Source organism: Erythrolamprus reginae, chromosome 3 (genome assembly GCF_031021105.1).
Source record: "Erythrolamprus reginae isolate rEryReg1 chromosome 3, rEryReg1.hap1, whole genome shotgun sequence".
Taxonomy (NCBI): domain Eukaryota; kingdom Metazoa; phylum Chordata; class Lepidosauria; order Squamata; family Dipsadidae; genus Erythrolamprus; species Erythrolamprus reginae.
The window spans coordinates 231072879-231100565 of NC_091952.1; the positions used below are offsets into that span (position 1 = coordinate 231072879).

The following is a 27687-nucleotide window of genomic DNA, read 5'->3' on the forward strand; positions in this document are numbered from 1 at the left end:
TTGATTTTTATGAATAGTATTTTACTAAAGCTTTACTAAGTTTAGGTTTAGGTTAGTATAAGTTATTGTTATAATTAAAATAATGACTGTATCTTTAAAGTTGTACATTTTAATAATACTGAATGAAAAGATATTGCCTTTTATTACTGGCAATAATCACATTGAACCCAGTAGGATTTATTACCAAGAATGCTTTGTCCTAGGTTGAACTTCAAATAGCTCCCAATATATTAAGACTTTTATAAATGCCAACTTGCACCTTGAACATCATATTTCCTTGGATGATGCTTTCTTTCTTACTTACCTGGTTTTTTAACTTATATTTTACCCAATATGACCAGACTCTCAAAAATGGATATAATCTATAAAGTCTATAAGGTGAAATAAAATCAAATCACTTATTTTATTGTAATATTTAATACTTTAAACAGCAGAGACCACAGTATAATAATAAAGTAGCAGTTTGCATTCAATAATCAATTGAATCAATTGAATCAATTCATATTTAGTGAAATATGTAATTCATTCTAGACTGAGGATTTTGTAGTGTTATAGGGTTTCCTATAATCCAGATTCCTGGTGCCAGAATTTACTTTTAATAGAAAATCTAGTCCACCACTGAAACTTCACTGTTGCACATTGGAGATTTAGTTACTTCAGCAAGTGGTAGTCTAGATAGGAAAGTTGTGAATTAGAATGGATTCAAAGCTGATGGTAAGGAGTTTGTAGACTCCTATAAAAGAAACTGAAAATGTTCCCAGAGAAATAATATTGCTTTTTTTAGTACATAGACTTGAGAACAAATTTTAATGTAATGTTTTTGACAGTTATTCTGCTTAAATTTGCTTCTGTTAATTACTTGATCATTAAATGAGATATAGAATACTTGAGTATTTTCTATGTATTGTTTTCTTTTTTTGTATACGTCAAAAACATCAGCTTTAAAAAAACTTTAAATAAAAATCTTTTTTTTAAAGTAAAATACTACAATATTGTGAAAAAAAGTATTTGGTTGGATGTCATGAGTTTGAACGTCAGAACAAACACTCACTTTTAATATACCTTATGTTGCAATCTCACTTACACATTTATTTACAAATGTTCATTATAATGGGCAATCTAGAAATAATTATTTTTATTTGTCTTATACCAAAACCTATTAAAAAATTTAGAGTAATTAATAAACAGTTTATTAGGTTTCATCTTTATCTCAAAATGTTTAAGATGCATATCTTTGAGCAAAACTAAATTTTATAGAAAATGCTTTTTGTAGGCATAGGAAAACATAACAGATTAGAAAGATAAATGAAACTTTAAAAAAAAAAGATCACTAACTTATTTTTTTGATCCGTTTCTGATCCTTTCTTGTTCAAATGGATAAATTACTCCTTTTAGTGTTTGCTGTCTTTTCTTTTTCCCATTGACTGACTATGCACTACAGGTTTCTTTCTCAAACAATTGTGGCCCTTTCCCTCAGTGTCAGTTTTTACCTTCTGAGTACATCCACTCACGTCCATCTTCTTTGTGTCTCTGTCTGTCCATTGCACGATGTGGTAACAGAAGAAGTGGACTCATCATGGAGAAGAAACCCAGGTCTGTCTCTTCTACTGGTCTATTTTGTTTTTAATTTGTCTGGAAATCTTTGTCAATACATCTCTCATGTTTCATCTTTCATTGCAAAGAATACCTCTTTCTTTCTTTCTTTCTTTCTTTCTTTCTTTCTGTCTTTCTTTCTTTCATTCCTTCCTTCCTTCCTTCCTTCCCTCCCTCCCTTCACCCCCCCAAATGTATGCTTTAATGTATAACATAAAAATATGTGTGCTTCAGTTTAACATCAAAACATTATACTTCATCCTACAAATTTATATTCATTTATTTTATTTTTATTTTATTTATTTATTTTGTCCAATACACAATGAGGGTTTTAGTGGGTATATATCAATATACACATAGTAAAATACATGATGAAGGTTATAGAGGAGATACTCATAGTAGAATTTATCTAAGAAATAGTAGAAAAGAAGATATAGGAATAGAATATATCAATGAAAGAATAGAAGAAGAGATATAGGAATAGAGGAAAGGTATAGGAGATATAGGAGAGCAATAGGACAGGGGACGGAAGGCACTCTAGTGCACTTGTACTCACCCCTTACTGACCTCTTAGGAATCTGGATAGGTCAACCGTAGATAATCTAATAGTAAAGTGTTGGGGGTTTGGGCATAACACTATGGAGTCCGGTAATGAGTTCCACGCTTCGACAACTCGGTTACTGAAGTCATATTTTTTACAGTCAAGTTTGGAGCGGTTAATATTAAGTTTATTACTAGCCTTTCATGGATTAACAGATTAGCATTATTTTTGCAGATTTATTGCTGCATTCAGTGAAAAAGAATTAAAAAGATACAATTCAGATATAATGCTTGATGTACACACAAACACACACACACACACACATATACGTGTGTTCAGAACTTTGGGCCAGTCACATTCAACCTAACCCTCACAGAGTTGCTGGGGAAAATAGGAAAAGAAAGGTGGGTTGAATATGTTCTCCACTTTGAATTATTTGTAAAAATAATAAAGGTGGGATATAAATTACATTAATAATGCTAGTGAAGTTTTTAAGGTGTGTTCTTGAATTTTAAATCAAATACTTGTACTCAAGATCAGTACACTTATCTGTGCCTTTTCAGATATAACTAATGAATACATGGATGTGAGACCAAAAGGAAATTATAGGGCTATAGAGTAAACTGAGAATAAAAAAAACCCTCAGAAATTAATACCAATGCTTTTCCATCTTGTTGCCAATAAATCTACATCAACTCAAGTGAGACCTTATCTTTTTAAGATGTATCTTACATACTGTAAAAAGATTCCGAAAGGATTAGGATTTATCTGATGCAACATCCATATTATTCAGGATTTATTTTATTCATTGTATCACCGATTTCATTGTAGATTTGCTCTGATAAACAAACTAGGAGTTTTTTTCTTTTGCAGTGGCAGGAAAGCCTGACATAATGGTTGTAATGGTTCTAACATAATTAGTACACAGTACATGGAAGTGAATCTGTTAACTGGGGACTAGCCAGGGGTGGGCTACTGCTCAGACCCACGCAGTAGGGTAGTGAAAATGGAGCTCCACCCTAGAGCACCCAATTTGCACTGAAAGATGTTGAAAGAAAATGCAGGGCGTCCCATACCCACAGTGTGGTGGTAAAAATTTTGGTAGCCCTTCACTGGACCTAGCTATATGGATCAGTCATGTCATGTAAACACTATCAGAGTGTTTCTCTAAAACCATAAGTTAAGATTTAAAAATTAGACTTTATTTCACTTATTTCTCTTTATCTTAAAATATTAAGTCAGGTAAAAATAGAACATATTAACATGTTATACTGCAAACTTTTCACTAATTAGAGAATGATATGTACTTATGATAAAATGTTTTGCAATCACATTTGCGGTATTACTATTCACTTGATAAGAAAGCCAACCCCTATCCAATATTGCTAGAAGAAGATACAGACAAATCTTTGTTTCAATTTCTACAATGCTTTCCTTTTTCAAATATTTCTGTTCTGTTTCATTCACATTATCCGCATTAAAACTGCATGAAAATTCATATGGAATTTATATGCAAATACATTGTGGAAACATTTTTCTTCAGTCTATGTCATGTGCATATTTTCTCTAATGTATACATTTTACCTATAAATTTCAATGTTATATCCATATTTATTTTCTGTTTGATCTAAAAATTGCACTGCAACATTCCCAGGAGCTCAAAAGCCAAAGAATATTTGTGCTTTGATTCTTATATTAGTTCAGATTACATCATATTAAAATATTAGATTAAATATTAAAATGCCAATATTATTTATTCAAGGTAAAACTGGCTTTTTCTCCAGAACGTGAAACTAGAACATTGTTTTCTTAATAATCAAAAAGACAAAACAATAAAATTCATAATTAGGTCACAATATTTCTTCTTGACATTACCATAGACTTCTATGATAAATGTTGTCAGAGTACGATGGAAAATTGAGAAGTCCAAAACTATATTATCAAATAGGAGGAAATGGCTTTGAAATAATTGAATTCACAATAGAACCCTGCATAATTCTTCATTTCTTAGTTCAGCGGAATGCATAGCGGTAACACAAAATGTATGTGCATGGAACCATAGATTGGGGTAAAGACTCCTTTGAAGTTGGGTGGCTTAACTTTTCTCTTTGTACACATGGACAAGGAATTCAGAAGCATGATTGACTTGATTGCTCACGATAAAACCTAGAATTACTGAAAATTACAGAAGAGATGAAAGACTATGAAATAAGAGCAGACTGTTTTTTCATAGCATAAAGAATATGCCTTAGAAATGGATAGGGAAGCTAGTGAAGGAAGCTAATGTAGAACAATGATGAGAAAAGAAATTATAAGTGTTATATGAAAAAAATATTAAAAGAATGATCAATTTTTTAACAGAGTGAATATGAAGAAAAGAGAGTATGGGAAATGTTTGAAAGTATGTTATGGAATGACATAAAAGTATTTGAAGTTATTCTAATTGGAAGCATTAAAATGATAGTGAAGGTATAAAGTGAAAAGGCTGTAGATGAAGAAAAATATATATAAAATAGTTGATAAAAATGATATAAAGTGTATAGGGGAAAAGGTAATTGCATAAATATGGTTCAAAGAGAGCAAGGATTGCCTAAGATTAAAAAGAGGTACAGAAAAATTTGAAATAAAAATATTTTTGAAGTGGTTGAAAAGAGATGACTGGGAAGCCTTTTTCACAGTGAACAAATTTAAAAGTAAAAGTGGTAAAATTATTGGACTGAATCTGAAACAAGAGAAATCTCGCAGGAATATTTTAGAGATTTGCATGGGAGTAATGATAATGATATGTTGGTGATTGTTATTGAAAAGAATGTTGTACCTTATAAATTCTGTAACATGTTTAAAAATTCTTGTATGAATTATTTAGGTGGGGAAAAGTTAAAACAGCAGTAGTTTACTTCTGGATTTCTTTAACTTTCTTCAATCTATTACTGTGCATTGGAAGATTGCTATTATTATTCCATAAATCCAAGGGAAAAATAAATTGCAGAGGGATTCATTTATTAAGGGAAAGTGTTTGTCAGAATTCTGAGGTCTGGGAACAAATAGAATGTGTAGCGAATGTTAACACTAATCAGGGAACAAGAGAAGTTTCTTTGATGCCTCTGCTTAACATATTTATAAATTAATTAAAATGGTCATAGTATATTGGTTGGGGATGTAAAAGTATACATACTAGTGCATGCAAACAATGAATAAATTCATGAACGGATTTATGCCGCCTCTATGTTGGTTGAGGCAGGCAGGATTCCCTTGGGTACCATTTGTTGGGGGTCAGGGGAAAGGGAGGGTTTGCCTTCTCTTTCTGCTCAAGATCCCCATATACAATTGATGGGCCACTGTGTGGCACAGAATGCTGGACTCGATGGGCTTTGGCCTGATTCAGCATGGTTCTTCTTATATTCTTAACAAGTGGTTCACAAGTAGAGAAAGCTAGTGACTAGATTTAAAAGATTTGATTTTTTTATTTTTGCTCACAACTCACTTTTTTATTATTCCCTGGATGGGAACAGAGTGGTTATTGGGGACTATATGTAAGTAACTAGAACCTAATGTGAATGACTGAGTGGTTAAAGTTCCAAAGAATTGTAATTATTTCTTATATTTTTTATTTTAAAAGTAGAAAGTAGAGTGGTTGTAAGTGACCATTAGTATCTTAAATAGTAATTTGGATGTGGAGAAGAAGAACTTGACATTTAGGCTATAGAAATATTGGTGACAATTCTGCTTGCTAAAGCAGGTAAAGTGCTCAATGGAAAGCACAAATAATAGTCATATGCTGAAACTTTTTGACATGCATGACATTAGCCCAGGGACATATAATTGCATCTTTCAGAAAGCTTCCACTATCTCCAAAGTTCTATAATTTCAATATACTGAAATTAATAACTGACTGTTATTAACATTCATGTTTTTATACTTCAGTGTGAATTGGTGTTGATTTTTGTTCAGTTTCTCACCATTTACTAAACTAAAATAAATTAGTCTATTGACGATAATCTAATGTTATTGGTAATTCTCTATGGAGTTTATTTTCTATTTGATGATGATTTGCAGTGTAAATTCAATATTTTAATCTGCCCAGAGTTTCTTGAATAGATATAAATTGTCTGGGTAAATAATTGTTAGTTAATTTTAAGTAGCTCTCAGATATACCCACTTTTATATATCTTATAATACTTTAATTGCATAAATAATTTTATTACAAAGTTATGTTTTATTTCTACCTTAAAATTACAGTGCTATTTTGTACTGACTGTTATATATAGTTCTTGCAGACTTTTCTACAAGATCTTTCTGGTTTTATAGATTTTTAAGGGGGAAAATGCACCTTGATTTTCCTGGGAATATAATAGTCAGCCATCACTGCACCGATTGAAGACTCTGCATTGATTTGCGTATCTAACAACCCAGCATGGCATATCCTACACTGCAATCTCAAGAAGAAAGTGTGTTTAGTTACATTTTCTTTCCAATACAACAATGTAAAGGCTGTATTTATGGTACTTTAGCTGTCTGCTTATAGAAACAAGTTGATTTATCTGTCTGCTTATAAAAACAGATTGATTTAATACATATTGCATGAAAGCAATAATCAAGACCAGGTTGATTGATAACAAGTATTTTTAAAAATCAAATTGGTACTTCTTTCTTTGAATGTAAGCTATAAAATAGTGATGTCAAACCCTGTGGACTCAGTATGTCAAAAATTCAAAAAATGTCTAACTTCATTTTGCTGGCATGTCACACACCTCTGCCCTCCCACTAGAGCGAAAGAGAAACTAATCTTTATTTATTCATTAAATTAAAAAAAAATTAAATGCCACTAACCTTCAAGGAAAGATCTCTTTTTGTTGATAGAGAGGCCAAAGGCAAGAGATCATTATTCTTGAAGTGGCTTTGAAGAATACTTTTCTGCAGCTTCCGAAAAGAGCACAAAAGCCTACCTATTATTGTGTGATTTTCATAAGGTCCTGAAGCTATGCAGGAGCACACCTGAGATTAAATTATAGAAATTTAAACCACTGCAATACTCTCACATCATAATACGCTTTATCTTTCATCTCATAAGGATAGAGACTTTTCAATTTCTTTCTGAACTAATGGATTGTCTACTCATTTTCCAGAAAACTATGAATGTGTTCGTCAATGTTTTCCCATCTCTTTTCTGAATCTTTCTCAAACTTTGAATATACTGCTACAAAACTAGAAACAAAACTGTCCATCTTCCAGGGAAGATGAAGAATTCCTGAAGTGGACTCAGGAAGCCCTTGGAGAATATCAAAAATTATTTTTATTTTTATTTATTTATTTATTTGTCAAACATATATAGGATAGTAGTTTGTATAAAGATAACATTTAAAAAGCACAATAGGACAGGGTAAGTAAGTAGGCACAATGGTGCACTTATGCATCCCCCTTACAGACCTCTTAGAAATGGTGAGAGGTCAATTGTAGACAATCTAAGAAACCACAGAGTCAGGTGGGGCATTCCAGGCATTGATCACTATTGCTGAAGTCGTATTTTCTGCAGTCGAGTTTAGAGTGATTTACATTTAGTTTGACTCTATTACAGGCTTGTGCCTTACTGCGGTGGAAGGTGGAATAGTCATTAACAGGTATATGATTTTATGAACTATAGTTAGATCAGATTGGAGGCAACGTAGTTGTAAATTGTCTAGTTGCAGTATTTCAAGTCTGGTGGAATACGGTATTCTGTTGCGAGCGAAGGCGCGAAAGACTCTTCTTGTGTCCTTACCAAAAGACCTCTGAAAACACATCATAAAATCAACTGGATGGAGCAGAGAGATGGACAAATATGTCATAAAGGCAAAATTTATCAAAATTCACCATCAAAAATAGCTGCAGAATAGATTCCAGGACATCATTTATTAACTTTTAAATTTATTAACATTTATTAACTAGACGAAAACCAGCTTCACAGATTAGGGAAGAAGACTTTACACATTCTGCAGAGGAAAAGATTTCTCCTTCTTCCCTGAAAAAAAAGGAAGTAATAACTCTTACCAAGAGGGACAAATTTGAAGACATTTCAATGGACTATGAGGCTCTAAGAATCTAGAAGCTCTGGAGTGTTTTCTTCACTAATTGCTTTCTATCAGCAATATGACCCAGAAGGAGAAAGAAGAATATAGGAAGTATTTATTGACTATACATATGATGTCATCAAGATGGTGTTTTGAATTCTTTAAAGATAAGATGCAAGATTCCTGCCAAGAGATAGATTGCATCTCAGAGAAAATGAAGGGACTATATTTGGATCCAGCATAGAAGAGTTAATGCTGTAAAAAATCTCGCTTCAAGATTTATACACATTTTGAGAGCATGCCTATGTTGGTTCCATTTAAATATTTCAGTAGATTAATAAATTAATGGCTAATTTTTTAATGGAAGGAACAGAAAGTCAGAATTTCTTAACTCTTTGTTAAGAGTAACATTTCTCTTAAAGAGTTTGGTGATTTTAAACCAATATCATAGTGCTTATTGGACAACCTGGATCATGCATTTGGTGGAAATAATATTAAAATGCATATCATTGTGGGTTCATTTTGGGAGTTGTTGTTTAGTATTCTTGCAATCTTGATAAGTACTGGGTACTAAGGGATTTGGTTAATTACTTTCTAGCATTATTTGAAAGTGACTGGTAAAATCTTTGTGTGTGTGTGTGTGGATTCGTAATGGAATTACTATCTCTAATGAACTATTAAGTAACAATACATTTATGCTGTCTGCAATTCCACAAAAGGAATATAATTTACCTAGAAAGGTTACCTAGAAATGGCAATACAGTGATCCCCCGCTCGTTGCGAGGGTTCCGTTCCAGGACCCCCCGCAACGAGCGGGTTTTCGCGAAGTAGCGCTGCGGAAGTAAAAACACCATCTGCGCATGTGCAGATGGTGTTTTTACTTCCGCAGCGCTAGCGAGGAGCCGAAGATTGGGGGCGGCGCGGGTGTTTTAAAACGTCCCCGCTGACATGGGGGGCTCGCTAGCACCACCCCGAACCCCCAACCCGGGTTTGGGGGGATGCTAGCAAGCCCCCCATGTCGGTGGGGACGTTTTAAAACACCCGCGCGCCTTCCCAACTGAGCTCTCAAGCCAAGCGCCAAAAGCGAACTTCTGCGCTTGGCTTGAGAGCTCAGTTGGGAAGGGGCACGGGTGTTTTAAAACGTCCCCGCTGACATGGGGGGCTCGCTAGCACCCCCCGAACCCCCAACCCAGGTTTGGGAGGATGCTAGCGAGCCCCCCATGTCGGTGGGGACATTTTAAAACACCCGCGCGCCTTCCCAACTGAGCCCTCAAGCCAAGCGCCAAAAGCGAACTTCTGCGCTTGGCTTGAGAGCTCAGTTGGGAAGCGGCCGGAGCGAACGGCGTGGGTGGGAGAAGGGCGCGCGAGCCACGGGCGCGCGGGCATGCAGGCTGCAGACAAGCCGTTCGCTCGGGCCGCTTCGAAGCTGCAGCAGCGAGGAGTTTGCGTGGGCGGTGGGGAAACTCCTCAGGGAAGCCGCCCAGCAGCTGATTGCCCGGCCCATCTACGCATGCGTGCCCATAGAAAAAAAAGGCACGCATGCCCAGATGGTGTTCTGACTTCCGGGTTCAAAAATCGCAAATTACCCTGTTCGCAATGGTCAGGGACGCAATAACCGGGGGATCACTGTATATACAGTTCAAACATTTAACAGTTACATTGTTTGGGACTGATGTCCTTGCAATTTCAGTTACATTGAATTTATTAGATTTGTATGCTGCCCCCTCCGAAGACTCGGGGCGGCTACCTTTCATTTTTAATGTTGTTAATTACTTTTATGAAACTCAGCAATTTATTTTTGTCAAAAAATGAAGATTTGGGTTATGTTCACTCAATTTGCAACACAAAGAGTACTTGCTAAGGAAAAACAATTATTTGCTATTATGGTGGAAAGGTAATTTTGTGATCAGTGGTCATATTTAAAATCTTCATAGTACTGCAAAAACAGAGACAAGTAAAATAAGACTGTAAGCACAGCCACAGTCCTGACTTTTCATTTAGTGACTGCTTCATTTAATGACTGAGTTGCCCAACCTAATTGTGGGTATCTGTTGGATCTTTCAGTATATTATTAAATAAAATTTGGTTTTAACCAATAAATTTAATAGAAACTTAGTATATAGTATATATACCATGCAGTGGTTTGGCATTGTCTTCTTCAAAGAGCTGAGAGAAACTTACCGATCCAATATAATCGAGTTGGCTTTGTGCCTAAGGAAGGATTAAAACTCACAATCTTCCAGTTTCTAGCCTGATATTTTAACCTGGCGGATTCCATGTTAGTTAGATATTATTGTTATAGTGAATTAGATGTTTCAAAAAGTTAAAGGCTACAAACATCAGTATTTCATTAAAATCTCTGTCTGTCTGTCTGTCTGTCTGTCTGTCTATCTATCTATCTATCTATCTATCTAATTTATATAGCTACTCATCTTTCAGATAACTCAGGACGGTTCCAATAAAGTCATGGATATTAATAAAATATTTCACCTTATGAAAAACATCAGATAGATTGTGTCTTGTGTATTTCAAAAAAGATGATTATGTACAGTAGTCCCTCGCTATATCGCGCTTCACCTGCCGCGGCTTCACTTCATCGCGGGTTTTGAAGTCAGCTTCATTTGAATGATTTTATCACACAAACAAGCGCTAGAATCCCCCAGCGGGACTCCCAAATGATGAGCGGGGCGGGGACTGAGCTCCGGCAGAGGCCCGTCCCCTTGTTCAATCCCCCTCGCCAGTGCCGAAAGGAAAAAAAAGAAAGGAACGCGGCGGGGATTTCCAGACTGGGCTCGAGGGCGGAAGAGGAAGTGCTCGAGGGCGGAAGAGAGAGAGAGAAAAAAAGAAACAGCCGGGGCAGCTCACCAGGGACTTTACAGCCGTGGCAAGGCAAAAAACACAACATTTGGCCGAACTGCTGCAAAGAACAGAGTAAGTAGTAGTGGGGGGTAAAGGTTAGCCGGCCGTTGCTCGCCTCCAGGCATCCGGAGCTGGTGGGAAGGAGGATAAATTCCCCATCGCGGATTTCACCTATCGCGGCAAGGTCTGGAACGTAACTCCCGCGATAGGTGAGGGATTACTGTACTCATGGAAAATATTATATCCCCTGATACTAAATCTTAGCTTGATGCAATTAGTCAACTCTCCTCCTTTAAATCACTTTTGTATTGTCTGTGTTCAATTATTGTTTTAGAAATCAATCTGTCAGGGCAGATTGTACAGAGATATGTACCGGCCCCTCCCTCCTGGTCTTTCGTAAAGCTCTGAAGGCCTACCTCTGCCGGCGGGCATGGGGTCCATGAGAGACGAGTTGTCTCTGCCAGATGTTGTGAATGATTGAATTGAATGAATGGGAATGATTGCATATGTTTTTTAAAAACAATTTTATTAATAATTAATAATTCTTTTTAAAACAATAATTAGTTGTCTTCGTACATATTGTTTTCATTATGTTGTACGCCTCCCTGAGTTGTTTTGAGAAGTAAGTAAGTAAGTAAGTAAGTAAGTAAGTAAGTAAACAAACAAACAAACAAACAAACAAAAAATACATATTTAGAAAAAATAGCTATATTGTATATTGGGATGTTTGCTCTTTTTAATATCAATTTAGTATATAATTTTTTTCATTATTGGAGGGGAATTGTTTTTTTATGTAGTGTGTTGTTCATTCACGAAATTGTGTCTGACTCTTCATGGACTATAGCACTCCAAGCCCCTCTGTCCTCCAGTGTCTCATGGAGTTGGCCTAAATTCATATTCATTGCACTGATGTACACCATCTAACCATCTCATCCTCTGCTGTCCCCTTCTCCTTTTGTCTTCAATCTTTCCTAGCATCAGGATCTTTCACAATGAGTTCTGTCCTCTTGTTTGGTGCCAAACTATTTGACCTTCAGTTTCAGTATCTGTCCTTCCAAAGGTCAGTTAGGGTGGATTTCCTTTAGGATTGACTGATTATTTGTGTATTTGTTTGTTTGTTTATAGTTCCTTTTGGAATGGACCCTGTGGGTCTTCCAGCCCAACCTTCTGCTAGTGCAGGAGATCCTATATAATCCCAGACATATGGCAGTCTAGTCTCCTCTTGAAGGTGTCTAGTGTTGGGGCGTTCACCACCTCTGCAGGCAAGCCGTTCCACCAGTTGATCGCTCTCATCGTCAGAAAGTTCTTCCTTATTTCTAGGTTGAATCTCTCCTTGGTCAGTTTCCATCCATTGCTCCTAGTCTGTCCTTCTGGTGCTTTGGAAAACAGTGTGAGCCCCTCCTCACTGTGGTAGGCCCTCCAGTATTTGAAGACTGCTATCATGTCTCCCCTGGACCTCTTCTTCACTAGACTATCCATGCCCAGGTCCTGCAACCTTTCCTCATATGATTTAGTTTCTAGTCCCTTTATCATTCTGCCTGTCGTCTTCTGTACTTTTTCCAGAGTTTCAATGTCTTTTTTGTATTGTGGAGCCCAAAATTGAACGCAGTACTCTAGGTGTGGTTTGACAAGGATTGGATCTCCTTGCAGTCCAACAACGGTTTGAAAGCATCAGTTCTTCGGTGCTTAGCCTTGCTTATAATTCAGTTCTCACAGCAACACATTACTATTGGGGAAACCATAGCTTTAACAATACAGACCTTTGTTGGCAAGATGATGCCTCTACTTTTTAATATGCCATCTAGGTTTGCCATGGCTTTCCTTCCAAGGAGCAAGCATCTTTTAATTTCATGGCTGCAGTTGCCATCTGCAGTGATCTTGGAGCCTAAGAAAATAAAATCTGCCACTGCTTTCATTTTGTCCCTTTCTATTTGCCAGGAAATGATGGATGCCGTAATCTTTTTTTTTTAATGTTTCAAGGCAACTTTTGCACTCTCCTTTTCCACCCTCACCAAGAGGCTTTTTAGTTCCTCTTCATTTTCTGCCATTAGAATGGTACTTTTTGCATATATAAAGTTGTTGACATTTCTCCCTGCAATCTTAATTCTGGTTTATGATTCATACAGTCTGGCATTTCGTATCATCTACTCTGCATGTAAGTTGAATAATTCAGGCTGAAAATATGCAGTCTTTTCATACTTGTTTTCCTATTTTGAACCAGTCAATTGTTCTATATCTGGTTCTAATTGTTGCATCTTGCCCTGCACACAGGTCATCGGCAAGCATGACCAGTGCTGTCTCAGTGCTATATCCTGGCCTAAACCCAAACTGAAAAGAGTTCTGATAATTTGCTTCATACAGGGTCCTCTGGAGCTGCATTTCTATCATCTTTTAACAACCTTCCTCCAGAAAGAGAGATTGGAGCCTGGATAAAATTTTCTTATAGCTGGGTCCAAGGATGGCCTCTTGAAAAATGGGTGCATCATTTTCTCTTTCAAGACAATCAATATCTAACTTCCAGCTGACATTGCGGCAATATCAGATGCAAGGAATGAGTTTATGCATTCTATGCACTGAGTTCTACCTGTTTGTAGGCTCTGAGAGGAGCCAAAGCCACCTTGTAGGGACAGTGAAGCTAAGGCAGGACATCTTGAGAGGTCACGAGAGAGATCACTCCTGCTGAACCCCGGGCTTCCCCCGCCCCCCAGCCATGGCAAGGAGAAGCAGCTGGGACAGCCAAAAAACATCTAAGCATGGCAGTTGTGTGGAATTGGTGAACAGTGTCTGGCACTAGGTGACAAGAATCTTTTAAATCTAAAATTCAACCCGAAAGCAATATCCAGGAATGAGGGATTCACTGCTATTTTAAAAGCAGCGATTTTACATTTGGAGAAGAATTTTAAAATTGAAGGGGAAAAAATCAAAAGGAGAAGGCAAAAACTTTAAAAAATACCTGCATTGTTTTGGATAGGCATTTCAAAATGCTTTACTTAAAAACTAACATCATCTTTATATTTTGGATTATTACCATTAAAATTGAATTAAACTGGTTAATATTGAAACTTGACTTAAGAGTGCCATCTGGTCAAAAAAGGAAGGCATAAACACATTCCCCAAATCCTGGAAATACTTGGGCTATTCGAGATTTAAATGTGAGAATAAGGAAGACATTATTATTAAAGTGACCCCTGAAGGCTTCAATGCAAGACTGAATTTATAGAAGGATTTATGAAGGTTCTGGAAAAAAAATTCAGACTATCCAGAGGAACAGGTTGTTTAGCTTGGGATCATAAAGATAGAATAGAATAGAATAGAATAGAATTTTATTGGCCAAGTGTGATTGGACACACAAGGAATTTGTCTTGGTGCATATGCTCTCAACGTACATAAAATAAAATATACATTTGTCAAGAATCATGTGGTACAACACTTAATGATTGTCATAGGGGTCAAATAAGCAATGAAGAAGCAATATTAATAAAAATCTTTGGATATACGCAACAAGTTATAGTCATACAGTCAACATGGGAGGAAATGGGTGATAGGAATGATGAGAAAAACTAGTAGAATAGAAGTGCAGATTTAGTAGAAAGTCTGACAGTGTTGAGGGAATTATTTGTTTAGTAGAGTAATGGCGTTCGGGGAAAAACTGTTCTTGTGTCTAGTTGTCTTGGTGTGCAGTGCTCTGTAGCGACGTTTTGAGGGTAGGAGTTGAAACAATTTGTGTCCAGGATGTGAGGGGTCAGTAAATATTTTACCCGCCCTCTTTTTGACTCGTGCAGTATACAGGTCCTCAATGGAAGGCAGATTGGCAGCAATTGGCAGCAAAAGATTCATTAATATTGAACTTTTTGAGAAGTGACTAGGTTTGAATATATGGTTTTTGGATTTTTGGACAAAAAAGGAACAAAATAAAACTAAATGAGATGCTCCACCAGCAAGAAATGAGTGGAATTTTGGAAGAAACCACATCAATACCTATGGGACTACATATGCTAATGGTTGGATCAAACCAAGAGGGGAGGCGATGTTAAGAATTAAGACTGAATAGTTTACTCCAAGATTAAGCATTAATACTGAATAGTTTACTCCAAGGTCTGATATTCAAGCGTGAAAATGGAGACTCTTGATTGGTTGAGCCATCTGACAGTTCCCTTTAAAAGGGGAAGCTGTCAGCCTGGCTATTTGCTGGATATACACATTGTTACCTTAAAGAGCTTTTGTCTTAAATGTGTCTCAAGCCTCTTCAGTCCCAGGACTCTTTCTTTCTTTGCTATTATGTTTGTCTTTGTGTTCTGACTGTAATTCCATAACCATGTAATTCTAAAAAAAAAAAAAGAGCTACGTTCTTCTACTAACTCCATTGATGATTTATTGTTTGTAGCCAGTCCCTTTCTTCTTCTTCTTTTAAAATGCACAGTTCATAATACGGATTTGTTACCAGTCAGAGAAGGAATGTGATACAGGAGGATATCATGAAGAGAATGATTAGAAAATCCTAATTAATTTTTTGTGTGAAATTCTTTCACTTCCCCTGGAAGCAGCTTTATGATTGAATAATAGCAGCTCAGGTACTACATTCTACTGCATATATCACACTTTATCCTGGGTGGACAAGCTTCTGCCTTAGTTTATTCTTGGATATGCATGTATGTTGTACGCCGCCCTGAGTCGTTAGATAAGGGTGGCATAGAAGTCTAATTATTAATGATGATGATGATGATGATTGTAAGAACAATTTAGGGACCTATATGTCAATTAAGAGAATTCTGTACCATATTTTGGCAATAGAAATTCTTGTTTTCAATAACAGGCAACTCTAAGAAAGGGAAAAGTGATGCCATTGTCTGCTAGGAAATATTTTACACAAACATGTTTATTACAAACCCAAGAATTGAGGGAAGGGACCTTTAGAAAAGATAAACAAGAAGATAAATATCAATTAAGGATGAAATGTCAAAAAGGGCTCTGAAAGAGACAAGGAACACAAAGGAGAAAATGAAGTAAAAGCACTCTAAATATGGACATGAGGAAGGGGTGTGAATAAGACATTAAGAAACCTATAAATGATATGCTCTATATTGAGCAAATCACCCCAGAGATTCACGGTGTCTCTCCATTATCTCTTCGTGTCCCTATATGCACACCGGTCTATTTTTTCCTTTATTTTGTTGTCAATAAAGTATTTTCCCTTTTATTTTTTTGACTCCTTTTCTTAAAAAAATATAATATAAAATATAATATAAAACTCACACACAACATACAACGAGTGCTCTTTTGGCCTCTTGGAATTTTTCTCACAATGATGATCATGGTGTGTTGGTTGAAAAATCCTCCTGAGCTTTTCAAATATCTCTGCAATGTGTGGAATGAGAACATAGTTTTGTTTGTTGTTCTCTTCTGTGTATTATTTTATTTTATTTTATTTATTAGATTTGTATGCCGCCCCTCTCCGTAGACTCGGGGCGGCTCACAGCATGTTATGGATGAACTTCTGCTGGGTCTTTTTCTGGATTTGATAAAGACCCAGTTGTGATAGCTACAAATCCTGAGGGCTTCCTTGGTGTGTTTTAGTTCTTTTTCTTTTTCCTCTTTTCTGGTAGGCAGTCCTTCAACCTGGTCGTGGAGGGCTCTGATCACTCCCATTTTGTGCTCCAGTAGGTGGTGAGAATCAAAATGTAAATCTAACGTTTAAATGCAAACGTGAGGGAGGAGTGAACCTTTCTTTCAGATTCCAAGACCCGTTGGTGATATCCCTGAAAAGCCATCTCCCAAAATACCATGGCAGATAGTTAAGCTGGAATATCCATTTTATATAACCAGCTTTGAAAAGATTAGATAAATGTGTTCCTTTTATCATTTTAGCCAATTTTGTTTTAGTTAAGATATATGTGATAATTATTAATCCATACTGAGTATGAATGGGTGGAGGAATTATGGTTAGCTTTGTTTGGGGAACTAAAAATCACTAAGATGGACAAAAGAAGGTATTGTATACAATCGCTCATGCCATGGTCATCTCCCGGAAGGATTACTGCAATGTGGTCTACAAGGGACTACCCTTGAACAGTATTTGGAAGCTGCAGCTGATATAGAACACAGTGATATAGAGACCCACATGTGTGCCACTGGCTGCCATTTTGCAATTCACTTATCTGGTCATGATCTTTAAAGTCCTTTATGACATGAGTCTAGGCTATGTGAGGAACTGCCTCATACCAATGGGACTAATCTGCCCCATTCATTCCAGTGGAAAGGTCCTGTCAGCTAAAGAATTTCATCTGGCAGTGTCCAGGAGAAGAATCTTTTCTGCTTTGACCCCTGCCCTTTGGAATATTTTCCCATTGAAAGTGAGGTCCCCCCTCCATACTTCTTTTTCTTCCAGATGTATCTAGAAACTTGGCTTTGCCATTGGCCTGGGGCCTGCTACCTGAGGGTGGCTGATGGGGTAAAAAAGATTCTCATACCCATCATCTTGGTTTTTAACTTGTAACTGTTGTTGTTGTTGTTTCAATTTTAATTGAATTTTAATTATGATTTAATTTATTATTATTATTATTATTATTATTATTATTATTATTATTATTATATTGTAATCCAACAGAGAGTTGTTATACCAGTGAGATAGGTAGTCTAGAAATTTAATAAGTAAAATAAAAAATATTGAATAATAGAAAATTGTCAGAGGATATTAAAAGTTTTTTCTTTTTATGTGTCAACAACAACACAAGATTTCTTTCTTTCTCGAGTCCTTGAGAAAATCTGAAGAGATTTTTTTGGATGAATTTTTTGGTCCAGGAATAGCCATAACTGAGCTTATGAATGTATATATATCACAATTAAGATATACCATAATTAATCCCCACTTATCTAATTATAAAACCCAGTTGTTTCGCATACCTTTTGTCATAGTTCTGTTGGATCCAGGTTTGGAGGAGGAGGAGTTGAACCGGGACCAACTGACAGGAATTACACAGTCCTCTCAGAATAAGCAGAGGATGAGGCAGTCCCTGGCCTGTTGGGGAGGGGGGAACCGACGAGTCAGAGAACCGCCTGATGGAGCAGATCAGCTGCAGATGGAGATGATAGGCTCCAGACCCCCGTCTGATGAGGAACAGTTGTCTCCTCTGCCCAATAGCATGGAGAGCAGAGTGGAGGAAAACACAGAGGAAGTTGGTGAGGTTGCTCACCAGGAAGCAGCCCCACCACTCTTTAAAAGAAACACCTGGGGAAGGGCGATTTAACCAGACACCAGAGGAAAAATTATCAGGAATACCTATTTTCTTTGATGTACACTTTCCTGGCTTTCATGAATACTGTTTTGTGAATCTTGCATCATATTTCTTGGCTCTGATCTTCGGACTTGATTTATGGACTTGGGACTTGGATCTTTGACTTCAGACTCCTAAACCGTGCTTTTGTTTATGGATCCCTGGACTGGTGTTGCAGACTTGTTACTTGTGGATATTGTGGTTTTCCTTTTTGGCTTTGGGGGTTGGCCATGGAACTAGGGAATTCAGACTGAGGGAAAACTGAGGGCTGGGGCGGAACTTCACTGGCAGCATTGGTGGGTCATTTGGTGCTGTGTTAAGTATGTCATAAATGGACTCTACTTAATTTCTGCCTTTCTAGCATGACTTTATTTATTTATTTATTTATTTACTTACTTACTTACTTACTTACTTACTTACTTACTTACTTACTTACTTATTTATTTGATTTTTTTAATGCCACCCTTCTACTTGGACTCAGGACTGCTTACAACATGTTAGCAATAGCCCTTTTTAAAAACAGAGCCAGCATATTGCCCCCACAATCCGGGGCCTCATTTTACCTACCTCTGAATGATGGAAGGCTGAGTCAACCTTGAGCCGGTGATGAGATTTGAACCGCTGACCTGCAGATCTAGTAGTCAGCTTTAGTGGCCTGCAGTACTGCACTCTACCCACTGCGCCACCTCCGCTCTTTAGACTTGGGTCAGAACATCTCTTTCCTCCCTTATACAGTACATAGTTCTGGGTATTTTTGGTATTAACAACCATATACAACAAACCTGTCATTAGAATTTGCTTTTTAAGATGTAAGTTTTCTAGGGATTCTTGGGAATTCGTCGTCCTATGCTGTCATCAGAACAGCGTTGGCCTTTTTCATCTATGTTGCCTTTAAAGTTAAGTAAGTTTGTCATCACTTTTTTCCCTTGGACGGTAGCATTACTTTGTGTTGGTATATTTCTAAAAAGATACTACAATTAATAATAACTCACACATCTCTCTATTTGAACTAACATTTTTAGATGGCAGTGTTGCTTCTCATCCAGTGTTCAATAATTGTGCTAATGACTAGTTGTGAATCTCTTTATTATTATTATTTATTAGATTTGTATGCCGCTCTTCTCTGTAGACTCGGGGCGGCTCACAACATTGTTTGATTAAATTAATTGGACATATACATATTATAAAAAAATTTACAGGGAATGTGCCACCATAGAAATAAGCATTAATAAATAAGTATTAAATACTCCATTTATTAATGAAGTGGGTTAGTCTTAATATATGGATCTTAGTATTTTCCTAAGGGCTGATAACACATTTGCATTCACATAAAATGAATTTAAATTATCTACTTGTAACCATAGAGAAACTGATGGATATTAAAGGATTTATTTGAGCCATATAAATTTTAAACTTGAATTAATTCCTCTTAGTTTGGCATTTTAACAATATCTTGGCCTGTCAGGAATATATGACATTGACCTGGAGATTTTTTTATTAGTCAGGATGGGTGAGCCCCTATTTAAGTAACTGAGCAATTTGAAACCATCATTTGATTTTACACTGAATTAGGGTAGGTATGCTGATTTCCTATATTTTATTTCAGATATAATATTGCTTGCATCATTAAGAAATTCAAAATGTGCCCCAAAACTCCATATGCTGCATAGGATTCTGGTCAGAGGCCAGCTTACGGGAATATAGATGGGGTTCTTATACACACCCACCCACACATACGTGTACACATACGCGTACAAACACACAAACACATATTTAGAGAGAGAGAGAGAGACAAAGACAGAGATACTAACATACACCTACCCACCTAATTAGTGCAATATCATTGCTGTCTAGGCAGTTGTATTTAACCAATAATCTATTCTTTTCACTCAACATTTTGTTGACTCTTTCAAAGGACTGTCTTTCTCAGTGCTCATTTAGCCAGTTCCTAAAAAGCCAGTATTCAGGACATTTAAAAGCAAAGCTTTGTTACGAATTAGTAATTTGCTTAACTAATCATTATCATCTTAGCCATGACAACCAACTGCTTGAGGTTGGAAAAGTCACTCGCTCTCAATCAAAAAGCCCTTTCTATATTGCATTGATTATAAAGCAATTATTAGTTACAGGCCTTAATCACCTCATTTAATGGAATTAATGTCTATTTACTAGTGGAAGGACCAGAGAAGCCCAACAAAATATTACTCAGAAATGAGTGTCTTGGGACACTGCTTAATTCACTGTAAAAATATTTCAGATTTTGTCCCTCAAAGCAAAATAGCAAAATATGTTATATATCATTTTTTTAAATCATTATAGTAATGTAATTTTTATAATCTTTATGTTTTACAAATGTGATGGAAGGGACTGTCGGTGGCTTACCTGCATTGGCGGTGGGGCCGGAGCACACAGAGGCCGCCATCTTGAGGGCGGGGTGTTGGGGCAATCTCACAGAACGGAGCGAGATCGCCCAGGAGGCATTGTGCCGTGGGCACTTGTACAGAAAGTGCCTGGGGCAGGGCGGTGAGCATAGTTCCCCCTAAGCTGAGCAGTGAGCAATCGCTCACTTAAAAATCATCATCAACTCAGAGTTTTCCAAACCTGCCCAGAAGCCGAGAGGGAAAGAGTGAGAGGGAAGGAGAGAGAGAGGAAGAGAGGAAGAGAGAGAAACAGATAGAAAAAAGAGAGGAAGGGAAAGAGAAAGAAAAAGAATGGGAGTAAGGAAGAGAGAAAGAAAATCAAAATCTAGTTTGAAACTAGCTCAACTATTTAAGTGGCATTTTGATATTGATAGAGTTGCCCTATTATGAGCTCACTGTTATAGACACACAGTACAGTATTTTATTTTGAAATTCTCTGAGGCAAAACAGGGTGGGTTTTTGTTTGTTTGTTTATTTGTTTATTTGTTTATTTATTTATTTATTTATTATTTCTGTGCCGCCCAGTCCCGAAGGGACTGCCGCTCAGACACTATACTTTTCCGCCCACCCATCCCCCCAAAAAATTAGAGGGAACACTGGCGGTGAGGGGGGTATTTAAGGAGGCCTCCTCCATCACTGCCCCTCTTTTCCTGTTGCCACTGAGGAAGAAAGGACACTCACCTGCCCTCCCTTTGTTCGCAGTGTGCCGGTGAGGGTTGAGGCCTTCAGGGTTGAGGCCTTCAGGGTTGAGTAGGAATTTTTTGTGGTCAAGCATTTGGGCTCGCATGGCCACTTTTTTGCCTATTCCACACTGGGTATGAAGAGGGGTCCAGTTAGGAGGGGGTGTTTTATTTTAAAAAATAAAGGGGTGTCCTTCCAACTAGTGAATCAATTCAGCTATCAATTTGGCTAAGCTTCTCTTGGTCATTGGGGTCAGGAAGGGGCGGATATGGGTGTTAGCAGCAACCATGTGATCTCCTTTAGGGCACCTTTTGTAAGGTGATGGACGGCCACTTGCCAGAGCTTCGGTGCTGAGCCGGCCTGGGTGCTGGAGAGGGGGCATCCTTGGGGCTCGCTGGCCAGAGCCTCCCAGGGACTGGGGACATGCCATCCCACACGCCATGAGGCATGGCATAGGGCGGGGGAGATGGGAAGGAGCCCCTCCCTTCGCCTAAGCAAGGAGCTTTCACCCAGTAGTTGCTTAGAAAGGTTTTGGTAAGGGTTTCTGCCCCGTTTTGATTTTCACCTCTGCAGGTTTATTAAGTAATAATTTAATAAAGTGACCCATTAAGCCCAGCTACTGTGTCTGTGTGTTTTTCCACCTCCACCGCAATGATAGCTGCCATTTGGTGGGTCATTGATTTTTAAGATTAAATCACCGCCTTAAAGAAATAAAACATCAGCAGTTTATATTTTAACTATGAAACATGCCCATAAGCTAGAATTCCCATACAGTGTAACTGGGATCCTTATAACGTTGATATGCAACATAAATCAATCATTTAAGATTACATGGTTTGTTTATTTTCATTCTGGTTTTTTTATATTTACAGCATTTAGATACTACAGATTTTAACATCAATATATGGATTTACAGATGATGTCCCCATTTGATAATGATGCTAATTATATAGGATAATTAAAACAAAGATATAACAAACTCTGCCAAAATATTTCCCCTAAATTATAGGAGTGTATTTAAAAGGGCAAATGATTTATTGTAAGCAAATCCCTAAAGATATGCACCAAGGGGCATGGGAGGGGGAATCAACTTAATTTGTATAAAACAATAATAATTCATCTCTAAAGATTAAGAAAGTTATCACTAGATGCACTGTGACCCTTAAAAGTGTATGTGATAATAAATTAGTACTCAAGGTGCCATTAACTGTGGTCATTGGTTTTGATTCAGTTGCCCTTCTAAAATAATTGTTCTACAAGCACTGGTGAATTTGAATTAGTGATGATACACAAGAAAACTAATCCACCATTTAACTGATAAAATTTAATGAAGTAATGGCTTCATTAAATGTATTTAAAACGGGAAAATATGGGGGTTTATTAAAGGAAAATTTGAAACTGCCAATATTCTAATGTCTTTTTACAAAATTGATATATAATCAAATTTAACTATAATATACCTTTAATATACCTTTATAAGTAGAAAAGATAAAGAGAAGGGCAGCCAAGGTAATAACTCAGCTAGAACAAGAACTGGGTAAATCATCTATGATCTTTAAAAACCATAATGTCATTGTTTTAATTATCTGTCTATAATGTCACAAAAGATGTTTTACAATGTTTATTCTAGTCTCAGAAGAAAACCCCACTATTCATTTTATATTTTACAATCATACAATTCACCTCTAAAAGTTAATATTACCTCTGAAAACTTTGACCTCATTCTGTTGTCCTGTTTATTAATTTATGCACACGTATTTTTAAAAACATTGTGCTGAGCTCAGTTGTGATTGATATGCAAATTACATGTGCAGTTCTCTTAATTACAATGACTGAATACTGGGTGTAGTTCAGCATTTCCTATATTTGTTTAATGGTTTGGAAAAAAGGAGTCTACAGTGTTCCCTCGATTTTCGCGGGTTCGAACTTCGTGAATAGCCTATACCACGGTTTTTCAAAAAATATTAATTAAAAAATACTTCATGGTTTTTTTCCCTATACCACGGGTTTTCCCACCCAATGACATCATATGTCATCGCCAAACTAATAATTTTTGCAAATAAATAACAAAAAAATAATTATTGTTAATAATTAATTATGTTTATAAATATCAGGATCACTAAGTGTCTTATTCAATGGTGAGTACCAGTAATAATGGTGAGTAAATGGTTGTTAAGGGAATGGGAAATGGAAATTTAGGGGTTTAAAGTGTTAAGGGATGGCTTGTGATACTGTCCATAGCCAAAAATGGTGTATTTACTTCCGCATCTCTACTTCGCAGAAATTCGACTTTCGCGGGCGGTCTTGGAACGCATCCCCCGCAGAAATCGAGGGAACACTGTATTTTGAAAAAATGTCCTCATCTGTTTGTTCTCTCTTGCTTTTCACAGATTTCAGTTTTGATGTTGTTTGTAGAGTTCACAAAGCCTGTTGTGGTTTTGTTGCTCTATGCTACCACAGAGTACTGTATAAGTCATAGCAAACACTATGTAATGTTGTTTCTTTAATCTTGGACTAGAACTGTTAATTGTATGATATGGCTAAAGTAGTCATTTTGTTGCATCTTTTTGTTAGCATTTCCTGCAAAATATTATCTTACACCTGCTTGGTTTGACATTTGATCCCAAATATTATTTATAAGCTGAAGTAGGGTAGGGGAGAGGAGGTCATTTTCTGCTTAGAGGTTTCGTCCTTAAAGAAGTAGTTCTAGAAAATTAAAGTCAACATATTTTTTAAAGATTTTGCAAATGGTACGTGTATAATTCATGACATACTAGCATGTTCCATATCAGAAACTGTCAAATCTGTCAGTTACTGGGCAGAAAAAAAGTAAAAATAAAGGTGTACATTATAAGGAAAAAAATCTCAAAAAGAATCCAGCCAAAATTTCTCAGCATTTTGATTGGTATCCTTAAGTTCACATAAGAACAGGCAAATTTTGTGAGATTTGATGATCTCAAAAAAAATCTCAGGAATATAATATCTTTAAAAAGACAATTTGGGGAATTCTTCAGATACCATCTAGTTTTTTTAAGAGCTCTGAATACCTCCAAGAGTCATGCTATCAGAATTATTACCCATGTTTAGTAGGTCATTGCATCAGTGATTTAATGCATAAATAACAGAATCCAATGCATTTTAAATAATAGAAATACCTACTCACTTTACAGTTAAACTACCCAGGCCTACATTGTTGCTCTATTATGTATAAAAGAATATAGATGAATAGTAGATATTATATGTTACTCATTTCAAAATTGTCTGTTTTTAATATGTTCTTTTTGTAAAAAGATGTTGACTCTCCCCCTTTGGTAATTTGTGTGCAATTAAAATATTATAACTTACTTGGTTGAAATTAAAACAGTTACGGTACATTCATAATGGTCTTTTGATATTTTGCCCAATGAAGTTGTCGTACTTATCACAAACAAAATTATAGCTTTAATTTTTAAGTTATTTGTGAACAATTCTTAAATGTTCTCCATCTTGATTAAGAATTCTAAAACTGGTTTGGAATTACACATTCATGTTTTATTTTGAATTTGACAGGTACTCTGGATATTGAAGAGAGAAATCGTCAAATGAAAACGAACAAGTACAAACATGTGGCAGGATCAGATTCCAGGCTGGAACAAGATTATCATTCCAAGGCAAGGGCATTTTGTTTTGAAAAACAGCAAAATATGTAATTGTCTGACTTGCGGAGGTAGTAAGATGTTAGTCATTGTCTCATGGATAGCATATTTAATTAAGAATTCAATGCTGATATGCATGTTTATACTGGAAAGTTAATTAGACAAGAATTCTTTTCAACTGTTTCCTTTTCCCTTACCTAAGCTTCTAGAAAAACCCTTACAAAGGTCAAAGATTATAAAAGGATTAAGAGAGTGGTCTACAGTTTTGTTCTCTTTCTCACTTTCCTTCTATGCCCTGAAAAAGTGCTTTCTGCAAAAAGTATAAAAGGCAAGACAGTCTATAGCAGTAGTATTAACTCCCATGGGAATGTACATAGCTAGAGCTAAAAGATTCTGAATCATTTTTGAATCAATAATTGTGCCAAATTCATTGTGATTCTATGAGAATAAGAACTAGTTTACCAAGATTAGAAGTTACCAGGAATGTTAAACAAATGTCCATTTTAAAAGTATTAAATGTCAAATTAATATTGTGGTGCCGCAATCAGCCAGGAATTTAGGAGCCCACAAATGATGATGAAATAAATATTTGAAATTAATGTTAAAATCTTATACTCCATTCTTTACCCTTGTGTGTAGAAATATCTTGGAACCTTCTTTTTGTAATTTTGCAATCTTTTTGTAATTAAGGGCTTCAAGATTCAGTCCTTTGTGTAATATATTAGAATATAGTATTGCAGATGTGAGCAGATTATTACTATCTGGACATAAATATGAGGTGTGCTTAGTTACTCCAATGCATATGGATTTACTTTGGCATCCATTAAAATAAATGCAGAGCAATTCAATTCCTTAGCTCTTTGGAAGAGCTACATTTGCCCCAGGAAGCCTATAACTATGCAACTGCCTCAAAATTCTAGGAAAAGACATATTTTCTTGAAGGAGTTGCTATATTTGTGCCTGATACATTCTGCAACACCATTTTGTAACACAATCCAAAGCTCTGTACAATCCTACAGATAGTTTTTGTTGAATTCTGTATAGAATGATTGGCTGATAGTATTATCCTTGCTGTTTGAAGACAAAACCTAACCCTGAATAAACATTAGTCAAACAATGTTACGCTATGTCCTGCTTATTCATCTAATTTGATTGTTTTTTTTTAAAAAAAAGATGGATATATTGTTATTACATTAGTGCGCTATTTGACTGTTCATCATGTGGCAATAATGAGCAAATGTTTTCCTTATATTCATTATGATCTTAGAAATGTCGGGACAAATTATTTGTAGCTGACATTATATATACAGTGTTTGCTTAAAACAACCACATATCTTGCTATGAAACATGCAATTATTTTATGAAGTATGACTATTAGCATTGATAACTTGCTGGGGGTTTGTTTTTACGATTACACCTTTCAGTATGTTTTTATCGTGAGCTACTTTGGGTGTTTGGATGTTCAGAGAGCCTTTTCATATCATAAATACGGATAGTAAAGTCTTCTTACTATGACAAAATTTTGTCTATTGGTATGAAACAATAAGAATTGGCAAGTATCATTTTGGGCTTGACAGTTTTAGTCTTCTTTTAAGATGGCCTGTTGTTTTGCTTTGTTGTTGTTGAACTAAGGTTCTGGTCTCATTAAGATTATTAAACTCTTCTACATTAAATTAATATTATCAATTTTTTTCAGAGTATAAGTTGCACTTTAGTTTGGGGGGAGAAAAATGGGGTGGGGGTATCTATGTACCAGGTATTCATCTGGCTAGCGTCCTTAGTCCGGTCAGCTTCAGCACATTATTTTATCCTCTGGTTAGGGCTGAAAAAAACTTTTTGGGACGGAGCAGCAATGAAAAAATCCTGCGAACTGGAAGATTGTTATCACCTCCTCAGGGCTGGAAAAAAGCTTTGAAAAAGCTACATTCAGAGTGTAATACGCACCCAATTTTCAGCCTCTTTTAGAGGGAAGAAAGGTGCATCTTATACTCCAAAAACATGGTAGATAGTGTGGATTCGAGTTTTGTAGGATATATTGGATGATTAAACATTTGAGCATTGACTGATTACATTGCATATGCATGAAAGTTACAAGCTTCAATATTCTCATATTCTTGTACATGCACACTCATATGCATATCTTTTACAAAGCTTAACTCTCAAATATTATAAAAGTGTCTTAACTCATAAGTTGTATACGCAGAAACGAAATATACATTTTTTTAGGTATACACATTTTGCACATAAAATATAAAGTAGTAATAATTCAGTCTTTGCAGTGGATGAAGCTAATACTACTTCTATCACTTTGAGCAAAGACCCTATCATAGATGACTTCTATATACTTTGATGATGAAAAAATGAAAATATAATGTCATAATTCCTGAGCCTTTCCTGATTATATCCTGACATCACAACATACCTTTGAAAAGTGTTCGGAAACTTCAGATTGTGCAGAACGCAGCCGTGAGAGCCGTCGTGGGACTTCCAAGATTCGCCCACGTTTCTTCAACACTCCATGGCTTGCATTGGCTGCCGATCAGTTTCCGGTCACAATTCAAAGTGTTGGTCATGACCTTTAAAGCCCTACATGGCATGGGACCAGATTACCTCCGGAACCGCCTGCTACCGCACGAATCC

The 27687-nt window shown here is 36.4% G+C and overlaps 1 protein-coding gene across 29 annotated transcripts in view; it reads left to right on the top strand.

Moving 5' to 3' along the window:
• Nucleotides 1–27687, top strand: part of RIMS2 (regulating synaptic membrane exocytosis 2) — a 361362-nt gene that overhangs the window by 256338 nt on the left and 77337 nt on the right. For 6 of the 29 annotated variants that reach the window (XM_070748179.1, XM_070748176.1, XM_070748200.1 and 3 more), the window contains 2 exons: nt 1561–1593; nt 24962–25062. The exons of 18 other annotated variants lie outside the window; for them this stretch is intronic. In XM_070748179.1, coding sequence (XP_070604280.1) covers nt 1561–1593; nt 24962–25062 — 134 coding nt within the window. Of the gene's footprint in view, nt 1–1551; nt 1594–24961; nt 25063–27687 lie in introns of all 29 variants that reach the window. 5 more of the 29 variants (XM_070748178.1, XM_070748183.1, XM_070748174.1 and 2 more) reach the window with 3 other exon arrangements.